This window comes from Cupressus sempervirens, chromosome 10 (genome assembly GCF_028749045.1).
Source record: "Cupressus sempervirens isolate cs-2001-9-10 chromosome 10, ASM2874904v1, whole genome shotgun sequence".
Lineage (NCBI taxonomy): Eukaryota > Viridiplantae > Streptophyta > Pinopsida > Cupressales > Cupressaceae > Cupressus > Cupressus sempervirens.
This window is the reverse complement of record NC_143127.1, coordinates 555,687,098-555,710,931: the sequence shown is the minus strand read 5'-3', so window position 1 is coordinate 555,710,931 and position 23,834 is coordinate 555,687,098. Positions and strand designations below refer to the sequence as shown.

The window sequence follows — 23,834 nt, the reverse complement described above, 5'->3', positions numbered from 1 at the left end:
CATAATACCTGAATTTGGGGTTGAGGAAGTAGCATGCTGCATGAATGGGTTGGTGGAGCATATTGTTCCAGCTCCTACCAATTATTTCCCAAATGGGCTCAAATTTGAGTCTCTCTGCATGGTAGAATTTTTAATAGCCTCTTTGTTCTTATCCATGGCCTCATAAAGACATCCAATTGGGGATTGTTGCCCATCACATATGCGCATATAGTTTGATCAGGGGCATAGACATCTACATTTGAAATTTGAAAAATGCAAATTAGTTACTATCATAGTAAGTTACAAATAATAATGAAACTTGAATCAACCTAAAAATATTGTTTTGATTCTTGAAATTACCTTCACAATCTCAGTAGTTTTTTCACAAAAACTATCATCAAAGACTATTCGTGCCACAACCTCTCCTTCAGGCTTCTTTGAGTAAGGTAAAACAACTCAATCAACACACAAACATTTGTTTCAGAGGCAATATTGCGTCGATAATACTTTGCAGTGTCAAGTACACCGTTGCAAACCTTGTGATAGCGAGTCTCACCAAATCTTTGTCTTTAGTGTTCCTTCTCATCAAACTAAGAACCCATGGGTTATAGATATATTTGGTGACACGCCTTGCATCTTCCACAAATGGACTCACTCAATCAAGTTTTCGTGCGTCCTCTTAAAGAAGGTCAAGCACATGTGCTGCACAAGGTGACCAAAAAAGTGTGGGGTGTCTCTCTTGGAGGATTCCTAATAGTTTAGTAAAAAATCAATAATTAGCTACCCATATTTACATCAACGCTAAATTGAATAATACCATAGCATTACATTCATTATTCATGTTGGACATAAAAAATTAAATTTACTTGCTGCCACATATGCTGCTGCATTCTCTGTGATGATTTGCACCACATTCTCTATTCCCACCTCCATGACAACATTCTCTAATGCTAAAGCCAATGTGTGTGGATTTTTCACTTTATTGGAGGCATCAACATATTTCCAAAACACCACATCATCTTTGCAAGCAACCAAGAAATTAATAATGGTTCTACTTCTTCCATCTGTCTACGCATTAGATAAAATGGTGCAGCCATATTTCTTCCACTCTTTCTTTTGGTCTTCCACCAATACTCTTGCCCTATCATCTGCATTGTCAAACAACCTACAAAATTTAGGTGCAATAAAGTGTTAGTAAAGAATATGAAATAACAATTAAGATTTAAAATATACCAATGAACTCAAGTGGATTTCAATTATTTACAATTACTAAATAGTAAAATACTAACCTTCCACTCAAATTCTTGTGAGAAGGGGATTTGTACCCTTTGCCCAATATTGAAATTGTGTTCACCAAATTCAACCAATAGGGACTATCAGCCACATACATTGAGAAATTGTTGAAAAACCAAAAATCAGCTGCCGTAATATCAGTTTGCTCATGGACCTCCTTGTTCCATCTAGTGCCCTCTAATGATGTTTGTAATCCAATTCTGTTCCTGGACACAAAATAATTCCCTTTTCTTGATGCGGATGTCAATGAAGACCTAGGTAATGTAGAAGGACTGGAACTGGCAAAAGAGGCACTTTGTTTGCGGATCAGCGGGCCACGAAGAGATCCTCCTATGTCCTCAAGTGTTTCTTCTTCTTCTTCTTGAATATCAATAGGAGCTCCTTGAGATTCAGCTATGGCTGCCCTCATAGCTAATTTCACCCTCTCCCTATTCAATTTTTTCTCTCCAGCAGTTGCAAGTCGGGCAAATTTTCCTTGCCAGTCGATTGGTTGGATCCGCGATTAGTCTAGCAAAAAACTCAGCCAAGCTAGTTAACTCGGCGATTACTAGCAAATCACAGATTAAACTGCAATTTTGCCAACTATGACTGGACCATAAGCTCCATGCAGCAAAGCATCATTGAACGAGAAATGAAAAGTGACAAAAATGTTATGTTTATTGAAAGACAATATAGGTATCCTGAATTCTAAAAGATAGAAAGATAAAACATTAGATATGACTGGACATTATATAGTGTACAAATGTGTAAGCTCGCAATATGAACCGAATGCAAAATAAGAGTTACCTATAGATTTGAACTGTTAAGAAGAGACGGATGTGTTGGCGAAATATGCATTTTACCCAAATAAGCTGTGATAAGATTCTCTTGTTTAATCGAAATGCTATCATGCTGTGAGCTTTTTAGGTTTAAGAGTTATTCTAAGGCATTGGAGAGTGGATAACTTTGACATTAGTTTATTTTGATTAGCTTACATTACAAAATTGACTTATGGAATGATCACACCATTATAAAATTGAAAGGAGGAAAAGTTACTAGCATTGGATATATTTCCGTGCAATGACACATTTATTATATGATATAGCATATTAATTTTAACTTGAACCAAACGGGGCTCCTTGTGAAGATACAACTCATTTCATAAAAACAAAATAATGGGTTAGTGAGATGTATGACTTTAGTATACTCTTTACCTTGCATGTGATTTGCTGTGTGTATTCTAAATACATGTAATATAAGCATGTATATGTCAGGGTATTCAACTTGAATACCTTACACTAATTTTTCTGGGCTAGATTTATGACCAATAATCTTCTTAACTTTAATTTGATGGCTGTTCACAGTCAATTTGGTCACCCATGGGCCTATGTTAACAATCATAATAGGCTCGCAGCATTAGGTGCACAACACTTGATAAAATGGAGCTGTCTTTATTATCCATCAAATTCGTTTAATAAATAAAGCCACACATTGTGCTCAAATTTGCGCTACGTCCCAATGCAATGTTTGTGTATGGTAATTGCTGGTGTGTAAATGAATCGTTTATAAATCTATGATCCAAGTCTTAGATTATCAAAAAGAAGTCTTCTGTGCCAATCAATTTCTCTGCAAATATGTTTTTCTTTGTTGACATGGAGACAATATTAGGTGCATTGTGTTGAAAGAAAACATTCTAACTACTTTTTTGTATTTCGGGAAAATAGTTTGAATTAAACAATAATTGTCTACAGGAAAATAACTTTATCTAATTGCCTAGGAGCTTGTTGGAACTTAGAATGGTTTTACTTTATCTTTCATTCTTTTACATTTTCTTCATTTACTAAATTCTGTGATCTATCTTTCAGGTGCAAAATTTGATAGAGCGTTGTTTACAACTGTACATGAATGAAAGGGAAGTTGTCAACACTCTTTTAAATCAGGCTAAAATAGAACCAGGCTTCACTGTTCTTGGTATGCCTGAAATTCTTTTTTTTATAGGCTAGGTTGTAGTATGCCTTAAGTTTTCATGTTTACATAGATGTAAGTGTATAACTGCTCTTTCATAAACTATGATAGCAATCCAAATATAAATAGAGGTAACCCAATACAGGAGTATGAGGAGACCAAGGCTCATCATCAAGCACAAACTGAACTCCAAAGCCTTCATAAAAGCTGTTGTATTGGATTTTGTAATATTCTACTGTATGAGCACAGAGGGATGCAGCAGATCAAGCTATTCGACTCTTACACTCCAATGGTTGATTTGATTATTCAGTTCATTGTTTTCAGCAGATTGTGAATAAGATTTTCAAAAGTGACAACAAGTATTGGAGTTAGGTCTTAAAATCATAAAACAAATTCAATTTTGTGTTAAAAATGGCATTTACTGTTAAGAGCTTCCATTGAGCTAACTATTACAGCTGAGCTCCTTGATTGCCAAGATGTAGTACAATGCCTGAGAGATGCAGGTAACCATTTAAAATAAAATCTTGTAGAAGTGCTCCTTAAATGAGAGACAGGTACCATGCAAGTGGTCATCAAGACGTACAAAGCTATCTGAAGGACACAATGAAAACAAATTTGAGATAACTGTTTCAACAATAGGCTGAAGAAAATCCTGTACGATAGAAATGGCAGAGTGGGATGGACTTAGGACCCATCAGAAATTCCAGGCTCAAGAAAGGAGATGCCTATAAACTGATATTTTGTTTAGTCGAGTAGCTGACATATTTGGAACATGACTCTATTGGGAAAGCTCTAAGATCTCCTGTAATTGACAAAAATGCCCAACAAATTCAAATATAGCTCTCAAAATAACTCAAATATCTAATTTAATTGATATGAGTTTGTAATCTACATAAACTTGAACCATACAATAAACTCAGGCAAGCAAATTAAGACCAACAAGGCTAGAATCAAAACAATCTAGAAATTCAAATTCACAAAACAAGCAAGAAGAAAAATAAATCAAATAAACATCTGATTAACTTAAGTCCTGTCTCATTTAAAACAGCAAATGGCCTACACAGTACTTGCTGAAAAGAAGGTATATAGACATATTTGCTCCTTTTTAATTTTTTTCTGCTCTTTTTTTAGTAGTTGTGAATGGTAGTTAATTTTTATGCCATAATAGATTATATAAGGATATTGCTCAAATAGATTTGTACGCTAGATTTTCCAATAGAAAAAAACCAAATGAAGAGTAAGGTAAGTTGAAGCGAAGACTAGCATAAGTGAAGGTTGAAAGATAGAAGTGTAGTTTGGCAAATTGTCTTGATCATCTGTAGGGGTTTGATTTTCACAGAAGCCAAATAAATGTAGAGTAAGAAGTATCTAATTAGAGAATAAATAATCTCTTCAAGGGGAGGATAATTGAAGAAAATTTGTGATTGAGTTTGGAAGGAGTGATGAACTTGGAGTATCAATCAAGAAGAGATCTTTTTATCTCGATGTAGGAAAAGTTTCCTACAAAACATTGGTATAGGAATTCGAAGGCCAAATATGATTGCGATCTCATTCACACTGCTTGCGAAGGGTTGGGCACGAATGGGACACTAAAATGGACAATATTTTTTGATCCCACTCATGTTGTTTAGAATTAAGTATATGCATCAATCTTGCTTTGGAGGGTGCTATATCCAAATGGACTTGTACTTTAGAGTTTTAGGGCAAGAACATGTAGGTTGATAAAACACTATGTAGTTGCTAAGAGTTGATGCATGAGTTTGCATAATTGTTTGAAGATCTCTTTGTATTAATCTCAAGATTCTCATTGATCATCTTCTAAATGTTGAGATATTTCTAATGGGTGCTTTTGTCCATTGGCTAGTTTGCACTTGCTATGATATTTGTCGAGACACAAGTTGAATTGAGTTGGCAACCTCTCTTTTTCTATTTGTGCACACCTTTGAATAGGCATGTGTTGAAGTATTGCTTTGATACCAATGCTTTGTAAAAGAAAAAACTATTCAACATGCAAAGGAGAACACAAGATATCATTTAGCAATATACATTCAAATACACTATTTCTTAGCTTACTAACAAATGCTTATAGGTGTATGTGTGCTACTCAAGACCCCTTGATCTAATTATTATTAAAATACCGGAGAAAACAAAATATCATTAGTGCAAATGACTACTCATAGGTCATATCGAGAAACATAATATTATTGAAACTTTTAAGTACAAAATAAGTCAAGGTCTAATTTGAAAAGGAAATTAAAAGTAAAGAATGTTATGTTACCATTGATCCATATATTAATATCATAGTAACATGGTGACGTGTCCCCACCCTTTTTCCCTATCACACCTGTGACGTGGATGCACCTAGGACGGGGGGATGACATTCCCGCATCTCCAACGACGCCACCATTGGGCTGTTGTCTTGTCGGAGATGGGGGGACAGATAGACATCCCCCATTTTGGGAGACTAAAAAAGTGAAAAATGAAAAATAATAATAAAAGGTTTTATAATTGTTTTTTGTTATATTTCTTAGCCCTAGGGTATGTTTTATACTGATAAAATTGATATCTATGATTTTTGAATTTGAATCTTTAATCTTTGATTATTTAATTTATTTGATAGAAGTTAGAACTTAAATCTCTTTTATTGTTCAATGTTCAATGTAATGTAAAACTAAACTAGCAATAGCTGTCATGATGAACTTATACTTCATATTTATGTCTCATATTGTTATACATTCTTTCATAATTAGCATTTTAAGTACCATACATATAGTACATACTATATAGCCACACACACCTCCCCCCGCCATCCTCAAATTGAAGCCTCTTTGTTCCCTCATCCAGGAAACTTGTCCCCTTGTCTCCTCGCCCCTTGGGCGGTGTATCTAAGATTAACATTAAATAAACTAGAATAGAGTAGTTTGGAAATACTTAGCCCTTAGATGATGTCAAAACAGTTTGGAAATACTGGCATCAGAAGTTTGAAGAAGATTCTATGTAAAGAAATAACACGTTAATACTAAAGCATGGTTTGCCTAAGTTAATCGAAGCCTCCTAAAAGAAGCTAATTTTGATTACTTTGTTAAAATAAATTAAGATGACTTTGATCAAGAAAAGGTGTGATTTATCTCTCAGGGATATTAGTCTCAATTTGAAAAGTCATATCTTTTAAATAAAAAGGAATAAATAAAGAAGACATATTTGAAGAGACATTCAATATTCGACAAGAAGAAAAGCATTATTCATTTGAATGGAGGGATATGGAGTTTTAATATGGCTTTGTAATATGAATTCAATTTTTTAATAATAAAATAAAAGGCCCTTTGTTTATTTTTATTAAAGGCATGGAGATTTAAATTGCAGTTGATTCATCCTTTATAATCATCTTTAAATTTTGTAAACAATTTAAATGTCAGATAAGTGGACACGGTCATTTAGCATCTTAAATGTGATCATCATAGTTATAATGAAAAATCAATTTATTTTTGTATTTGTGTCTAGTTTGTATCTCTACCAAAGGAGTTAAAGTTCAATCTAAACTAATTGAAGATTGCATATATATATTTGATTGTCACCTCTTAATTATTAATTTGTTTATAGTTTACATGCATAGAACTTTATAAAGTTGTACGTGATAATCTTCATTGTAGTGGACTTTGTTGCCTAGATGAGCAGAGGCACTGGTCTTTTTATTATTGAAGTTAGAAAATCTATATCTTCCTTCTTACAAGCATTGAGTCCATTAATATAGAAAACATTCATTCTGTTCAAACATTCAACATTCAACTTGTAGTCGATCGAGTTCAAGGACTTTGCCAATAGAAGAACTCACTAAAGCTTAAGTTCGCTATAGAAAAGCCTTGAACCAGGCAGCTAGCATCTGAGGTGAAGGTCTACCCACTTGGGTGTAGCGGGGCCTAAAGTGCAGGGGAATCAAGGTAATTCCCGTTCGTTGGCCAGAATTGATTGTGGAATCCTTTTGGAGAAGTGGCAAGCTCTTGGATTTCCAATTTGTGGTTTTGGGAACCAACATGTAGAAAGAGTGTCATCATGTAGCCTTCATCTTGGGTTACCCTGGATGGTTTCTTAAGATCTTGTCCCCCAAGTAAGAACTCATGCCAAAACCAAACAATCCTTTTGTGAAGACAAGGAAATTCCATCATGCTAGCTTTGTGTATTATGTAAATGCACAAGAATCATCCCTTTCTATCCTTAGCCTATAGAAGCACTCAAGGAATGGGCGAGGCATCCTTATTATCTTGTTTAATGTGTTCCCCCTATTTTTCTATCAAGGTATCACTTGATTGCAACTAAACAATGGGTTAACCTTGATGACTGCTTTAGGGCCCTGAGCCTCCATTGAGTCACCCCCCCCACCCCACAAAATGCATTTAGATAACCCACCCCTAATGCTAAAACAGTACAATTGGAGCGTGAACAAATTTATGACCAAAAATCACAACTTTATGCATCCATATTAACAAATAGAATCATAACAATTTGATTTGGGAATTTTTTTCTATACAAAGCCTCTCACATAGGCAAGTCCCAAACCCCAAATCAAGCAGCATTTCTGAGTACATTTCAATATGGTTGGAACATTATGCATATGATCTAAGTCAAAGGATACACCAAATTTCATCTATGAAGTTCGAATTTCAACAAATTTTTACCCTTTATGAACTTCATCTAAATTTTATGATATTTAATATAATATTGTTATTTATAATAATATCAAAGATAATACTAGGATGGAGACAGAAAACCTCAAGCAAATTGCTAAAACCTTAGTAAAATATTACTCAAACATTCTTAATAATCACATATTTTCAGATTTGAATGCTCAAAATGAGATGTTACACTCAATTCCCAGACTCTTAACCAATGACGACAATATATACCTTAATATAAAAAAATTCCAGGGAAGAAGTGGAAGAAGCTCTTTTCTCACTCAACCTAGACAAATCACCAGGACCAGATGGGTTTCAAGTCTTCTTCTTTCTAAAATGTTGGGATATTCTATGGGGAGAGCTTTGGGAGGCTATAGAAGCAACTAGAAATTCAGGTTCTTTGCTAGCATGAATTAATAATACCTTAGCATTAATCCCAACAAAATCCAATATAGAAACTACTAGAGATTTTAGACCAATAGCACTGTGTAATACGATTTACAAAATTTTGTGTAAAGCCTCTAGCTATAAGACTAAAAAAAACCATTCATAAATTAATGTCGGAAGAGCAAATAGGATTTGTCCCTAATAGATCCATCTATGATGAAACCATTATAATTCAGGAATAAATCCATTTCGTGCGAGCATCCAAGGACTCATGCATGTTGACGAAGTTGGACATTCACAAAGCATATGATAAAGTTGATTGGAGATTTTTATGTAAAACATTAAGAGCTTTCGGTTTCTCCCACCAATGGGTTAACTTAATTTTTAAGTTTATTTCAACAACTAAGATATCCCTGTTAATCAATGGTACACTAGAAGGTTTTTTTACTAAATCTAGAGGAATAAGGCAAGGGGACCCAATTTCCCCCTTCCTCTTCATAATTATGGCTGAAGCCTTTTGGAGGGCTATAAAAACAGCCCATTATGAGGGAAAAATAAAAGGGGTCAAAGTCATAGAGGAAGTGGCCAATGTCACCCATCAACAATTCCCATATGACACGATCTTACCTAGAGAGAGCTCTAGGGAAGAAGCCCACCAATTTAAAAATATTATCAAAACTTATACAAAAGCCTCAGGCCAAGAAGTAAATGTAGAAAAATTAGAGATCTTTTTCCTTAACACCCCTCCAAACATGGAAAGGACCATTTGTAACATTATGGTATTTGTGTAAATATCTAGGAATACAATTGGAAAAAGGGGCAAAAGACAACAAAACCTAGAATACAATAATAGATAAAATAGACTAGAAAATGGGAAGTTGGAAAGGAAGAGTACCTTAGCAAAGTAAGTAGAGTTACTATGATCAAGATTGTTTTATCAACTTTTCCTACTTATCAAATGTCATGCTTGCCTTTACCCAAGGGTGCTAAAAAAACTCTAAACCAAAAACTACGAAGTTTCTTTTGTCAAGGAACAAATGAGAAGAAGAAATTAGCATTGATTAAATGGGGTCAACTATGTAGAGCTAGAGACTATGGAGGTCTTGGTATAAAAAATCTAAGTTGGCAGTACAAAGTCCTAGGAGCCAAACTAGTTTGGAGAACATTTCAAGAGCACAATAATAAATGGGCAAAAATTCTATGCCATAAATACTGATGTAATCAAGACCCTTTATTGCTCTTTCAGACAAGAAATCTTCCTGAAGGTTCTAAAGTATGGAATTTTATGATGGAAAGTAGGGAAATCATCACCAATAACCTAACTTGGGATATAGGAGATGGTCAAGATGCCCTCTTTTGGGAAGATTCATGGGACAGTCTTCCTTCCCTAGACAAATCAAATTTACCTAGATTAATCAAGCAGACTCTCATTCAGAGGTGGGGACCTTATGCAAAGGACTATATGATAGCTACACATGAAGGTTTGCAATGGAAAAATCTCTCGAACTCAAGTCTGTCCAATGAAAACCAAAAGACTTTTGAAGACTTTTTCTCAAACAAAGCAGCAGATCACAAAGAGAGAAGGGACGACTAGTTTGGGGAATGGCCGAGAATGAGAAGTATATTATTATATTAGGATATTAACACAAGGCTTGGAGAAAATAGGTATTCCCCCTACCTTGTGTTGGTATCTAACTTGCCTCCTCAAGGCAGGTATCTTCTTATGGGCAGTGATGCAAGATAGAATACTAACTGCAGATAGGTTTACTAGACTAGGTTTTGAAGGTCCATCTAGATGTGTGTTATGCAAAAAAAATATTGAAATGGTCGAACACTTATTATATTACTATCCTTTCTCAAACCAATGTTGGCAATGGTTATGCAATAAACTTAACTAGAAGACATCACTCCTAGACAACCTTTGGAACTTCTTGAAGAGGTGGTTGCAGTATGGGAAAAATGTATATAGCAAAATATGGAGAATTGCTCTCGATCTATCCTCGTATGGGAGACTTGGAAAAAGCGCAATAGAAGAATCTTTACCAATTCCAAAATGGAAACATCATCTCTATATAATAAAATTGAGGCTAGTATTTTGGAAGTCACTATTAATCACTTAAGATACTCACGTAAAGAAGAAGGGTCATTTACTGACTCGGATACAGATATGTGAAGAAAGTGGCCCAATGTAGATTAGCAAGAACTTTGTGCAAATGGGAACCTCCTCCACTAGGCTGGTTTAAATTGAATTTTCATGGGGCCTCATGAGGTAACCCAGGTACCGCTAGGCTAGGATGCATCATTCAGAATAATGAAGGTGTATGGCTGGCTAAATGTGCCAAACCCCTAGGCATCATCTCTAATAACACAGTCGAAATCAAAGCTCTAAAAGGAGGATTGTCGCCGAGTCTTAAAGCAGGGATTCAAAGGCTATTCATAGAAGGAGATTCACAAATAGTTCTAAATGCACTCAGAAAGAGAAAAACTTTAAATTGGATATTAAATTCAAAATTGGAAGAAGTTATTGAAATCTTGGATAAATTTCAGGAATATAGAATAGGGCATTTTTTAGAGAATGCAACAAGAAGGCTGATGCCATGGCCAATAGAGGTGTTAATGGTGAGGACTATATTTTGATCAATCAAGACCTAGATCATTAATTTGATCAATTGAACAGGTGGTGCTTCTTTTCAGTATTTTACCTCAGACTTTAACCTATTCTCTTAACTAAACTCCCGACTCTCTTACATCATCCTTCATCTAGTTAGTTATACTCTTACCTTGAAATTATCATGTTGGAATCTCGTTCTTTACTATATTAGATGCTAAGGAGAAAGGCAATTGACTCAGTCTTAAGCTTTATCCTCGAATATATCAAGATAGTGATCACATAACACCATTGATTAAATTAACTATTCTCATCATAGAGGGTCATCTATCAGCTTCATATTTTTTCAAGTTTGTATCATCATTATCCTCATAGAGGAATTTGTAAACAACACAGAGTGGTACAGAGTGCCTAGCGAGATTCCTGTAATATTTTTAGTGATGAGCTGTCTTGATTGAACCCAACAAGACAGAAATCCAAACCCTGTGTGAAAGATTATTTAAAGCAGATTATTTAGGCAACTTAACAAAAGTGCTGACGAACATTTGGGACGACATGCTCAGATGTCAATCATGCCACTATGATCTTCCATCAGACAACAGACAACTTATTCCTCTGTACCCATTGGTATCCTCGTTTGACACGAACTGTCTCATAAGGTGGCTCCCAACAATTAAGAGAAATATTATCTTGCGAATCTCAACAAGCATTATCCCCAGATCTCCTTGAACTCCCAATTCAAGGGCAAGCAAAAATGTAGGAAGACAGGGCACCTCACTCTCTAATGCTGATGACTGAAGAAGAAGAATCAATTTAAGTGTCTTCCTTGAAAAATACAAAAGATTAATCTTTAAATCTGTCCAAATTCAAATATTTAAACCAAAGGAAATCCTGGACAGCTATGAGTAATTCTATGTGTAGAGCAGAAATGTGTTTAAATTCTTATTTGAAACAAAGATTGTAAGCACATGATCTGATGGAAAGTAGAATTTATCTACAGGCTTGGTAGCAATTAAAAAAGAAGCTTATAATCTTTAAGGAGGGTAGTAAGAGAAGACCAATATGAAATTTATGAATTAGTATATTATTTAGTTTTGATTAGAACATAAAGAAAACCCCTGCAAACAAAATAGCATCTTAGAATAGCAATATGGAATGACCATTAACTGACTACAAATGATCTAATAATTAAAACTCTAGCATCGACACTATAGTCACTAAAAAAGAGTAATATCCCAAATCAGACCTACAATAGGATTATATACCCACAAATCACAATTATTTTACAAAACCAAGGAAAATAAGGCAGATACAGTAATTTAAACTAAAGCAATTAGTATAAAATCAACTCAGCAGTTAATGAAGGACAGATTAATTATCCATAAGCTCCAAATAGAAAATAATAAGAAACTCAAGCTATGCCATAAGCTAACTAAATTCATTATATAATAAAAGGAAAACATTAATAGAAGACAATTGACAAAAAGGGGGGTGGAGAGGTTAACCACATAAAACTTTAATCGGAACAATTGACACATCAATAGACTTGGTAATGTGGTAATCTATTTGTATTTTTCCTTGACATGTATAATACTAAGAGAAATCTTGGCAAAACACAAAGTGATTTTTTCAGGATATATACGATAGAGAGAGGGAAATTGGAAACCCAATGGTTTTCAGAAGAACAATATGAAGGGAAAACAATTTTGTGTATAAATTACTTATATAAGTTGTATAGATTTTTTTCCAAATTTTTACTCTTGCTGAATTTCATCCGAATTTTATGGTCAATGAAGTTGAATTCGACTTCAAATTCAAACCTTGTGACTTAGTGTATGATCATGAAATCACATAAATCTTACCAGTCAGACCAAATTGATTGACAAGATAGGAATATACAGGTCCTAAGCCTCCGGTATGCTTCTAAGCATAAAAAATATCAATACTCTAATCCAAACGTGAAGCAAATCAATTAATTTGGGCATCATACAATGCAATCAACATGATGGCAACACAATTGTCTAAGCTTTCAATGCAATTACAAGTTTCTGCAGCACAATTGCAAGATACGACAACACAATTGCATGGTAAAAATCAAACAATGCAACACAATTATCTAGCCCAACTTAGGGCTCCAAATTGAGCATTAATTTAGCCCTAGAAGCAAAATCAGATAGAGACCCTTTTGAGATCTCCCCATTTTCTTTCTAGAAAACCAATTAATTCAACTCTGAGGCTCAAGAAGCAAAAACCTATAACACAATCCCAAAAACAATTGTTAGGAAAAGTAGAAAGAAACAAAGCAAAAACTCATGAAATTGAACCAATACTTTCAGATTCTCAATGTAATACAAATTGCAGATAAAATATGCTTTTCTAACATCAACTCTCTCTCTCTCTCTCTCTCTCTCTCTCTCTCTCTATATATATATATATATATATATATATATATATATAAAAGAAAGATTCAATCCCTACCTTGAAACTTGCAAAGATCAAGAAGAATGGAGAATGGACGAAGAAGCAAATCAAATATCCAATACATAGTAGCAGCAGTCTCCAAAATCCAACACCAACATGTATCCAATCCAAGCAAAGACCCTCACTCTAATAAACAGGGAAATCTCCACATCAAACTTAACAAGAAATGAACCAAATCTTGATAATTGCAATCCAAGACCCTTAAACCATTTTCAAACTTCAATCCCATAACAAAGATCAAAATTTACTAGATATTGGATCCACCTTTCCTTCAACAATTCTCAGAAATAAATAACAGAAAGCCTTCCAAAGCAAGTACGAGAATAACCACTAATTCCCACAAATCTTAAAACAAAATGTTAGGCATAATTTAAAAAAAATGAATATTTACCTACTTATAAATATGAATTATTTAATAATAAAATATGCAAACACAATAGTGCAAATATTTAATAATGATAATCAAAATTCTCACTTGTATATTAATGTCTATAATTAGACATTAATATATAATAATACACACAAATATGCTAATATTACATTTATTAAACATGACTACCAATAAATACATCCTAGGATGATCAACAAATTGCATAAACAAGGTAAATAATAACATATATCCATCTAGAACATTAATCATTAAAGTGTAAATAACAAAAATGACCTTTAATAAAATCAAATTTGTAAAATAATACATCTTAGACACAAATTTATATTAATATAAATTTAATTCAAAATGAATGCATGAGTAAATTACAACAAATCCATCGATACTAACACCATCAGACCATATTATCAAGCAAGCAATGGAATTGGATGAATCAAGATTTGTCACCATGACAATCTAATAGGGTAACTCAATATTAGGATCCTTCCTTGAGTAGAACAATGGCAAGGGTTAGGTTCAGATGGGCCTTAATGCTATCTCCCTTTTGCTTTCATCAAGGTATATAGAGGCACATTAATACAATCAATAAGGGGGAATAGTAACATCATAGGGGCATCACGAATGAGCAATACAACATCATCTATCTTCATACAAACACATCACGGAAATGATCAAACACAAGCATGTAACATAAAGCACATCAGAATCCTAAATCATCCTCAATAACATCTCTAAAATCATGTGTTAGTCCATAACAATATATCATAAGCATGAAATATAATCATCATTGTCATAATCATAAAGAAACCATAAGTAATTCCAAAGAACATCATTGTATCCTTCATATGCATAGATCATCAAATGCCATTATCATCAAGTCCTGAATATCAGTCCACTACACACATCAAAGTTTTATAAGGTCCTGTCCACATAAATAGAGATTGAAACACATGAAATGATATTACAAATCACAAGCAATATACCTAACAACATCAATATATTTAATAGTTATAAGTCACCAATAGCATCATTAAGTCTTGAATTATAAAGTTATCATGAATAACCCTCCAGAATAGATAGAAAAAGTAACTCTCACACACACACACACCAAGTAAAGTATCACACCCAAATAAGCATAAAGGAAGCTATGAAAGGGCATTACAACATCAAATAAACTTACCCTTTTAGCATCTAAATATAATTTCAGTTGCAGAATACCTGCTTTCTATGTTAGGGTGGCAGAGGTTTTACAGGGTAGAGAAAGAGGAGTTTGAAGAATAAGAAAATGAAAAAGTTTTTTCAAAGTAGGATCTAGTGCTTGGATTACAAAAGAACTCGAGGTTATTAAAAGAATTGGTGCTGATAAGGGTCAATAAAATTTGGATTGTGAAGCTGGGCAGGGAATCTGGTGTTTGTGAGGTGGGGTGGGGTGGCAGAAATTATGAATAAGGAGAGGACAGATACTACTTTTGAGTTAGGAGAAACAAAGCATTTGAGAAAGGATAGTGTCAATATTGGGTGCAGATTTGGCAACTTGAAAATGAAAATAGGTGAATGCCATTCTAGCCAAAATGGGAATCTTTGCCTTTTTTGGTGATGCTTCGAGATGATAGAAGGCTATGAAACTAGAAGAAGGTTGGCAAGTAGTTAAAGGGGGGAGGGATAAGAAAGAGAAGAAGGAAGGAGTATTTGATGCGACTCTTTGCTCACATACTAAAAGTAGAGCAACTAGTAAAACTTAATTTGAAAACTTGTTAATGGGTCTTATCACTTGGTACGACTTGTCTTCGGGGAGCTGATTCCTTGCTTCTAATGCCCCCTGCTTTGGGCCAAGTTCAAAATTCTGGATTAGTAATAAAAAATAAAAGATATCATTCATTGATCAAAAAATGCTTTCATTGATTGAACTGTGACAAATCATTATCATATTGAAAATGAAAGTGTCAACACCCTTGAAAGCGCAATGAATGTTAATCAGATGAGATGCTTCTCACCATGAAAATATTGAACTCCAAAGACAGTTCTTATGATTTCAATAATCGAAATTATAAGAGATGGGCATATACAACATAATAGTGTCAACTTAGCAGAATATAGAATTTTACTAAAAATTGATCTTGAATGTTTAGATGTACACTGATGAGTTGTAACCTTAATAGTTTTGATACAATCTTATGGTGTATCTTCTTCATGGGTTCAAGGATGATGCACCACCGCGTCTTTGTAGTTCGTGTTCATATTCACTTCCTCCATGTATTTATCATCCATGAATCCTTCAATATCATTGCAATACAACCATAGAAGCCTTCAAAGCCATATCCACAACAAAGTAGTCCATGTGAACAAGCATGAATCCACACATCCCATGCCATGCTTCCAACCTTACACAAATGCTCTTTTGACTAACCTATCGCCTTGCTCGACTTTACATTTTTTTGCCTTTTCCTTCTACAACTACCCTTGTGGTTGCTTTTATATTAGCAAGCTTCCACAAAATTACTAAGTGGTATTACATAAACCATGTGCCACCAAACCCCCATTGGCCCACATTTAATAATTTTTTCTCAATATTAAATAATTATATCAAATATTATCACAATGTTTTGATACAACTTATCAAGAATATTCCATGAGAATCTCTACATGTTGTACGTCCATCTAGTTGCTCCTAGGTGCAACATTACATAATAAAATAAAATAATATAATATAAACAATATTGTGCAATGTGCGCAACACACATAATCCCAACAATATGTTTGCAAAGGACACATCCTTATTACTTAAAAATATTTAACTCCAAAAACAGTTCTTATGACTTTGACAGTCAAAATTTCAAGAGATGAGCACACAGCATGATAATGTCAACTTAGCAGGATATAAAGTTTTACTCAAAGTTAATCTTGAATGTTTACATCCATTCTAATGAGTTGTAAGCTTTAAAGTTCTAATACGATCTTATGGCCTAACCTAGAACTAGAGACAGCTACAGTACAAATGAAAACAGTCAGGAAAAGACGAACAAGGAAACCCAATAAGCTGCTGCACGCACACCTGTCAAATTAAAAAGAAGAAAATGAACTTGGCAAAATACATCATCAAAGCAGAAGAACAGTACCAAAAGAACAGAAAAATCCAAAAAAATGCATATGTAAATGTAAAAATCATCTTGAAGTGTATCACCTGGAATTTGGAAGATGTCTCAAGCTATTGGTTGAATTATAATAACTTATTAGCGGCTTTAAGCAGGGATACAAACAGTTGCCACCAGCACCTTACATACATGCCATTAGTCCCAGTTTCTCAACAGCTTAGACTTTTAACATCTAACACTGTTGGCGAGTTAGATTAACTTAAAACTGACTTGAGAGTGATAAACAGTTGCAAAACGCCATATTGACAGCTTCAGAGCAGCAGTTAACATACCTTTGTTACCCATCACAGTTTCTCAGTAGCTTCCAATGGTTACTTTTACATCTAAATTCTGTGACCCTTTTTATATTTAAGCAGTTGTGTGTTCCCATGCAATATTTTACTTATGAAAAAAGAATAATATAGAAAATTTTCCTATTTTGAAGAGCAGCTACCATTTAGGAATTAAAAATAAGATGTGGAAAAACAAGGCTGTAGATAAGAAGCAATTGCATATTGTTAAAATGCCATGTGGCTTCAAAAAAAGGGTCTCCCACTTTTTTAACATTTGCTTTCAATTAAATTTTTTTTTAAAAAGTACACCAATTGTTTTCGGTACCATTAATCTAAATATAATATGAGTGCTTAAAAGTAGCTCCAGCTTCCTAAATAATTCCTAAATAAATTGAGTTGAAGCTGCTAGCAAAAATAAGTTAAGCTGCATGGGGACCTGACCATAGTCTATAGTGGGATAGATGTAGACTTTATTTGTTGATATCATATTTGTTGTTCTTTCGACAATTTATAATGTGTGTTGAAAACCTACATCCCAACTCAGGGAATCTGCACAAGTTGGGAGATAGAATATTTTGGCATTCTTGATAACATTTGGGAATGACTGGTTCGCAATCGTAATTGTGACACAGAGACAAAAGCTTCAGCATTTTTTATAGATCTTTATGGCCTGCTGGAACAAAGTAATTTTTCACAATGGCTCAATTTTTTGAATCATTCTTCATAAGTATCTGAGTAATCTTTATTTGTTTTGCAGTGTGGCAAAAGCTGGAAGAGCAAAATCCAGATTTCTTCAAAGCATACTATACAAGATTACTTGTAAAGCAGCAAATCACAAAGTTCAATGAGCTGTTACGACAGCAGGTTGAACTTATGCAGAAGATGCAGGCAACAAATGGACCTCCTATTTCAAATGGATTACATTCATCACCAAGTATGTTACTTTCCTGCCTTAAGATTGGTTATAATCTTTCATGCTTTCTTATAAATGACAGAGAATTATAGTGGTTAAGATTTAGTCTGGTGTGCATAAGTGAGCTGTGGTGTCCCTGCCTGAACAGTAATGCAATCTTTCTTCAGTCGATGAAAAATTGTCTTATACATGAGACATCAGAGTTTTCTTAAAGCAGCAAACCCATGAAACATCAATCATATCTTGACTATATCAAAGGCAGTGTGTATTAAAGGTAGCAATTGTATTAAAGAACATTGATTTATAAAAGAGTTTCTTTTATTAGAAATAAACTAAAATAAACTAAAGACAAGTACAATAAAAAACACAGAAATTAACAGTCACGTCTCCTTAACAGTTATCTCTTTCTAAGGGATATACCTCCCTTCATGTAGAGGCACTGGTAAGATATAAAAGGTATAAGGCCTTGTTTGGAGAAGGGTATGAAATGAACAAGCAATTATTTCCAGGGCATACAACCTTCATAAGGAAGCACTCATAAACAAAAATATCAAATAGGCACAAATACAGCCATCAGTCAAGAAGAGAACATCCCAATTAGACATAGGAAAGCAGCAAACTTTTGATCTTTTTAGAACAATCTTAATAATTGTGCTCGTGGTATATGTATTGTGTATGCTTTATTTGTTAACATTTATCCCTTATATCATATATGATTGTTGGGGTATAAATGTATATGTCTATTAATAAACCCGTTTGTAAACCTCCATCATATATGGAAGGAAGGAGGTGTAAGGAAGAGGTGAAAATATGAGATTTCCTTCTAAGTAGGCCACCCAAGTGAATGTCCATGTTGCCCAGGGCCACGAGGGTGAGTGTTCACTCTTGGGATTAATGAGGATGGCTTTGGGCAGTCCTACCATGCTTCTTCCTCGAGACCCTAATGTGTTGAATAGTAGGATGTGGTACAGATATTGTATACAGTAATTTTAAGATAATTACATGTTATTAACTAACCCTATTTATCGGAAAAGTGTGTGTGTCTGCACGTGCATATCCTTTGTTATGATTGCAGAGTCTCAAATCCAGGCTTATATTGTTCAAAGCAGGTATTTTACTTGATGAAGATATTGCAGTAACCCTAGCCTGTTGTAATAATGATCCTTTCACGCTTTCTTATATTTGATGGAGAATGATGATTAAGATTTGGTCTGGTTATGATCTTATTAGTGTCAATTTGATAAAAAATTGGGAATGTATCTCCTGGTGTATCAGTATGTACACAAGATATTTCTTTTTGGAATGGATGAAATTGAGTGAAATATCTTCATTTGTTAATTTTCCTTTTTAGGGTCTGTAATTACAGTGCGAGCTAAGTTAATACAGCATCTTAGCTTTGATAACTGTTGAATAATCTTGTAATTCTTTTGTAATCCAGTGAAACATACACCCATTGTCTATCATGCACAACAACCAGCAATACCAATGCAAAGGATTCACAATATGGGATGTAATTTAGTGCCATCAAATCCATCCTTGGTTAATGGTGGAGCCTGCCTGCCTAATACTGTACAATCTTCTGATGACAAATCGATCTCAAGGTGACAAAATTTAATTTTCATCAGATATTCATCATAATATGTGATTCTGCACTTCTACTACATTTGATCTGCATAGTTTGTTTCAATACTTGAGTATATTTGCACGACTGTTTTAATTTCCCGAATACTTGTCATTACGTTTTATGTCATTGAACATAAAAATCTGAATTGTACATCTAAATGTTTCACAGCAGTGTAAGAATGGAAATTTCATCGAGTGTACCACCAGTGTTGCATGGCCATTCAGGCATTTCACCAGGAAATGAATTAGCAATCCAATCAGGTCCAGGGTTCTCAAACAATGCAAGATTTTCTTATAGTGGTGTTGGCAATTCTACAGATACACATGTTTCAGCCATGGACGTTTCTGTCTCTGATTTTAATTCTAACGAGACACATCAACAAAGTGGAGTGGGTTTTCCTCAAGACACAAATACAGCTAACCAGAGGGATCCACTTGGGTTCTTGGGTCAGATTCCTCGTAATTTCAGTCTCTCTGACTTGACAGCTGATTTTTCGCATACTTCAGGTGAGTAAATAAAGGGAAATGGCCATTTTATGGGTAACGATTATTGATCCAATTATTTTATCATAAATATGTATCATATATTTACGATGTTTGGGCATATCTCTGTATATTGGCGCTATAAATAAAAAACAGATTTAATTTCAACATACAGTAAATATGAAGTTGTGGCTAACATGATATATCTAAGTTTAGAAAATAATTTTTGGTAGACTGATAATGTGAGATGATATTTGGATCCTTGATGTCAGATATACTGGGAAGCTATTCAGGCTGTCCATTTCTAACGCCTGATGGTGAAGCCTTTCTTGATTCCCCAGAGAAAGAATGTCTAGGCAAGTACCTTCAACATTTCTATTTATAGTCATCTCATGCCATAGCAACCCAACCTCACCTCGATTCTGATCTTTTATGATTTTTATGAAAATTCTGTATTTTTCATTGTTATTTACAACTAAGTTTTGGGACTTTTTAATATTCTTGAGTGCTGCAGATGACGGGAGGATGCTGGAACCCATCTCAGAACATTTAAGTTACGATGACTTTCCGAGCGATGGATGAAACTTCAATCTGTCATTTCTGCTATGGATGAAATTCTCTCCCATCCTGTTTTTATCTTCATTTTTTTTTTAAAGATTTCACTATAGCTAGATGTCAGTGTAAAATGGAGAATACTTTACCGAAGTTTCAAGCAAGTGTAGGAATAACATGAATTTTATTTTGTGGCTAGTTATGTAGAAATTTGTAACATTCTTGGGTCCATATTTTGCTTCACAATAAGTCTAGAGTGCTGCTGGGGGAATCATTACCTTGTTTGAATATATTGAGAAAAAGGTTGTGGTTTTAATCCAAGTTGAGTAGTTTCATGGTATTGACCCTCAACAGCTAAAATATAAAACAAAATCAAATCTGATCTTAGAGATGAGTTGGTCATTTCAGCAGTGGCCAGAAGTTAATGCAACTTAACCAGAATTGTTATGCATCACTCTAGAAGGTAAATATCTAAACTCGATCCAACATGTAAATGTTCTCAACCTGTGCTGCCTATATACAGTTTGTAGGCAGAGTAACATGCTTGGTTATTTCCTTTCTGGCAATTACCATCTCACGTGGATAATCTGAAAGATGACCAACCATGGCTTGTAGGCATCAATATTCTGTTAAAAATCACATTAATTAATTTCTTTTGAATTCTTGCCCTGGTGCGTTATGTACAGAGAGAAGCTGAATAATGATGTAAAATAAAGTTTTTGTACAGAGAATATGAAGTTTGATCACATATGTTGTTAGGCCTCTGATGTGCTGTTTGATCATGGCCCCCAAGCTTAGAAAGACCTGCATAAGCACCAAGGGAGTAGTGATATTTATCTGCAAGGAATGGCCAGTACTATTCCTATTGGGCACCATAATGGCTATGTAACAGAAAGCTCATTTGTTTGTATTGTGCAATTCTAGAAAGCCTGTGAATCGATTTCTAAGTTGAGAATGCCACACAAATAATTTGCTCACACAAGCCTATCTGTTGAATTGCTCTGAGTAAAATATAATTTATGGACCATTGGTTTCTCGTTGTGAACTTTGTCTTTAATATTTGCCATGGATACTTCTGCGACCATATTTCAAAAATCTTACAATTGCCGTGAAAAATTCTATTGATAAAGTTGTTCCTGCTTTACAAAATTCTTGTGGTGTAAATCCTTTTTGTGGGTTGGTTTAAGACATGATTCATACTTCACCATTTCGTTACCTGTGAATGCATTTGATTAGGCATAAGTTGTTCAAATTGAAAGCACAAATTTCCACTCCATCAGAAAATATGGTAGAAATTGGACTAGAGTATCAGACTTAAATGCATTCTCAAGTATATTCTAAAACCTGATTTTTTTCTTCATGCTAAATATGGATCAACTGGTATTTTTTAAGTATGAAATTAATAAAGACTACCTGTTACAAGGTTATTACTTCAAATTCCTGGGGAATAAATATTTGTTGAATGATAAAAAATAACATTGTTTATGTTGAAAACGATGACAAGAATTTGTGGAACGCCATCTTGTCGCAACTATTGTAAGCAATGCATTGTATAGTACAAAACTTTATTTGTTTATTATGTGAAATTTGATCACAATGCTTATGGTCTATAGCAATGTAGATCTGAGCACTTGTAATTTCTCAAATTTGTTTTTCTCCAGAAGTTCGACATTTGACACATGATTTTGAAAAATACATGTAAATGTAGAATATTGGGCAATATTTACAAAAGAGATACCTGGCATGGGAAAAGCGGGTACTGGTAGTTTTGTTGATCTCACCAACCATTTAAAATGACAACCAAATACATTTGTGGAAAACATGTCTCTATTTCACTTTCCCAAAAGAAGTCTGAATTTTTTCGAAGAGGAAGATGAAGCTGAGTCACCATTATATCCAGTGCTTGCTTTTCCTCACTAATTTTATTCCAGACATATTGACAACCGTCTGCATCAGTGTAAGACCGCCACAGTGCATATACGTCTGTTGAGGAATCCATCTACGTGACTTTTGCCCACAACGCAAAAGTTTTACTGAATCCATCTAGGTTGGAAATATATCTGCAACTACGTTCTTCACGCCACAACGCCACGTCATACAATCCCGTCCATACAGGCGGTGCAACCGTTTGAGGAAGGAAAACACCGTCCGATTAGTATCCAACCTGTTCAGCACCCCATTGATGTAATCCTTGCCCGGAGAAAAGCTCTGCCAGCTCAGCAACCAGCGTGTCCACCCCGGGCCGTTTTAGAACGTAACGTGTCCCTTCTTCCATTACAGACAACGAACGTGCACCATAAAATCGTAAAACGGCGGGCGTTCCGACGTGGTATGCACAAGCATTTTCTTTCAATCCCAGCCAAACCAGCATTTTTTCCCTGCGATGTTAAGGTGGCGCAGCAGACCCCTACGAGACGCTGACGTGGCGCATGAGACCTCACGTAGCTCACCTCTCAGGTCCGACGTGGACGCCTCAACCTGTTTGCGGATGTCCACGAGGCATAGCAGTCCCCTGTCACTGACGCCATCGCTGAATGGAGAGATCGGACACGCATTTTCGGATTGCAAGCACTGGAACGGCTTGTCGTCCACAAATATGACCTTTTTCAGATCTCTTCCGAGCTGGTCGATATCTTTCAGGAAAACTCAGCTTCCTAGATGTGTGCTATTCTTTCTACTTAGGCGGTGCTTTGTCTTGCCCTCCGGATCCAGCTTCTCCATTACCGCTCTTCGGCTGCCGTAAATATGACTATTTCGTATAGTTTTGATAGTTTCTGCAGCAAATTTCCAACTCCGGGCCTCTCCCATATGTAGACTTTCCCGGCTTTTCCCGAGATGAATTAAAAGGAGAAGTCAAATCTTTTGTTGGAATGAAACTTCGCGCGTATAAGACTAAGGGTTTCGTCCATGTCTAGCACTAGCGTTTTCTTGTACATTTCCAGCTGCGGCTGCCATTGGAGGCAACGCGAAAGCTTTGTGTTTGGATGCTGGATGAACAATCTCTTGTACTCAATCAAGCTCCTCAACACAACTTCTTTGGCTTCTTCAGCATCGTCCTTTTCCGTTTCTGTGCGGTCAAAATGAAATCA

At 34.9% G+C, this 23,834-nt stretch overlaps 2 protein-coding genes across 3 annotated transcripts in view; one reads left to right on the top strand and one right to left on the bottom strand.

Annotated features, from left to right (window-relative positions):
- LOC149535099 (uncharacterized) overlaps window positions 1–21,790 on the top strand; it is a 67,919-nt gene extending 46,129 nt beyond the window's left edge. The window contains exons 3-8 of one of the 2 annotated variants that reach the window (XM_089802998.1): window positions 3,117–3,222; window positions 17,932–18,108; window positions 19,526–19,688; window positions 19,883–20,217; window positions 20,466–20,549; window positions 20,708–21,790. In XM_089802998.1, the coding sequence (XP_089659124.1) occupies window positions 3,117–3,222; window positions 17,932–18,108; window positions 19,526–19,688; window positions 19,883–20,217; window positions 20,466–20,549; window positions 20,708–20,775 (933 nt within the window). In that variant the 3' untranslated portion in view covers window positions 20,776–21,790. Of the gene's footprint in view, window positions 1–3,116; window positions 3,223–17,931; window positions 18,109–19,525; window positions 19,689–19,879; window positions 20,218–20,465; window positions 20,550–20,707 lie in introns of both variants that reach the window. The other variant, XM_089802996.1, reaches the window with a different exon arrangement.
- LOC149535098 (uncharacterized) lies at window positions 37–22,616 on the bottom strand. Its single transcript, XM_089802999.1, has 5 exons — window positions 22,484–22,616; window positions 1,269–1,779; window positions 846–1,144; window positions 340–729; window positions 37–232 (listed from the first exon to the last, which is right to left on the bottom strand). The coding sequence occupies exons 2-3, from the start codon at window positions 1,679–1,681 to the stop codon at window positions 1,048–1,050; spliced, it is 510 nt and encodes a 169-aa protein (XP_089659125.1). The 5' UTR covers window positions 1,682–1,779; window positions 22,484–22,616; the 3' UTR covers window positions 37–232; window positions 340–729; window positions 846–1,047.
- Window positions 22,617–23,834: the final 1,218 nt, after the last annotated feature.

Excerpts from the sequence above, each read along its gene's own strand:
- LOC149535098 (XM_089802999.1), bottom strand. The coding sequence starts at position 1,681 with ATGAGGGCAGCCATAGCTGAATCTCAAGGAGCTCCTATTGATATTCAA. Across the intron at positions 1,145-1,268 it reads CACAAGAATTTGAGTGGAAG|GTTGTTTGACAATGCAGATG; the intron begins GTTAGTATTTTA and ends TAAATTTTGTAG.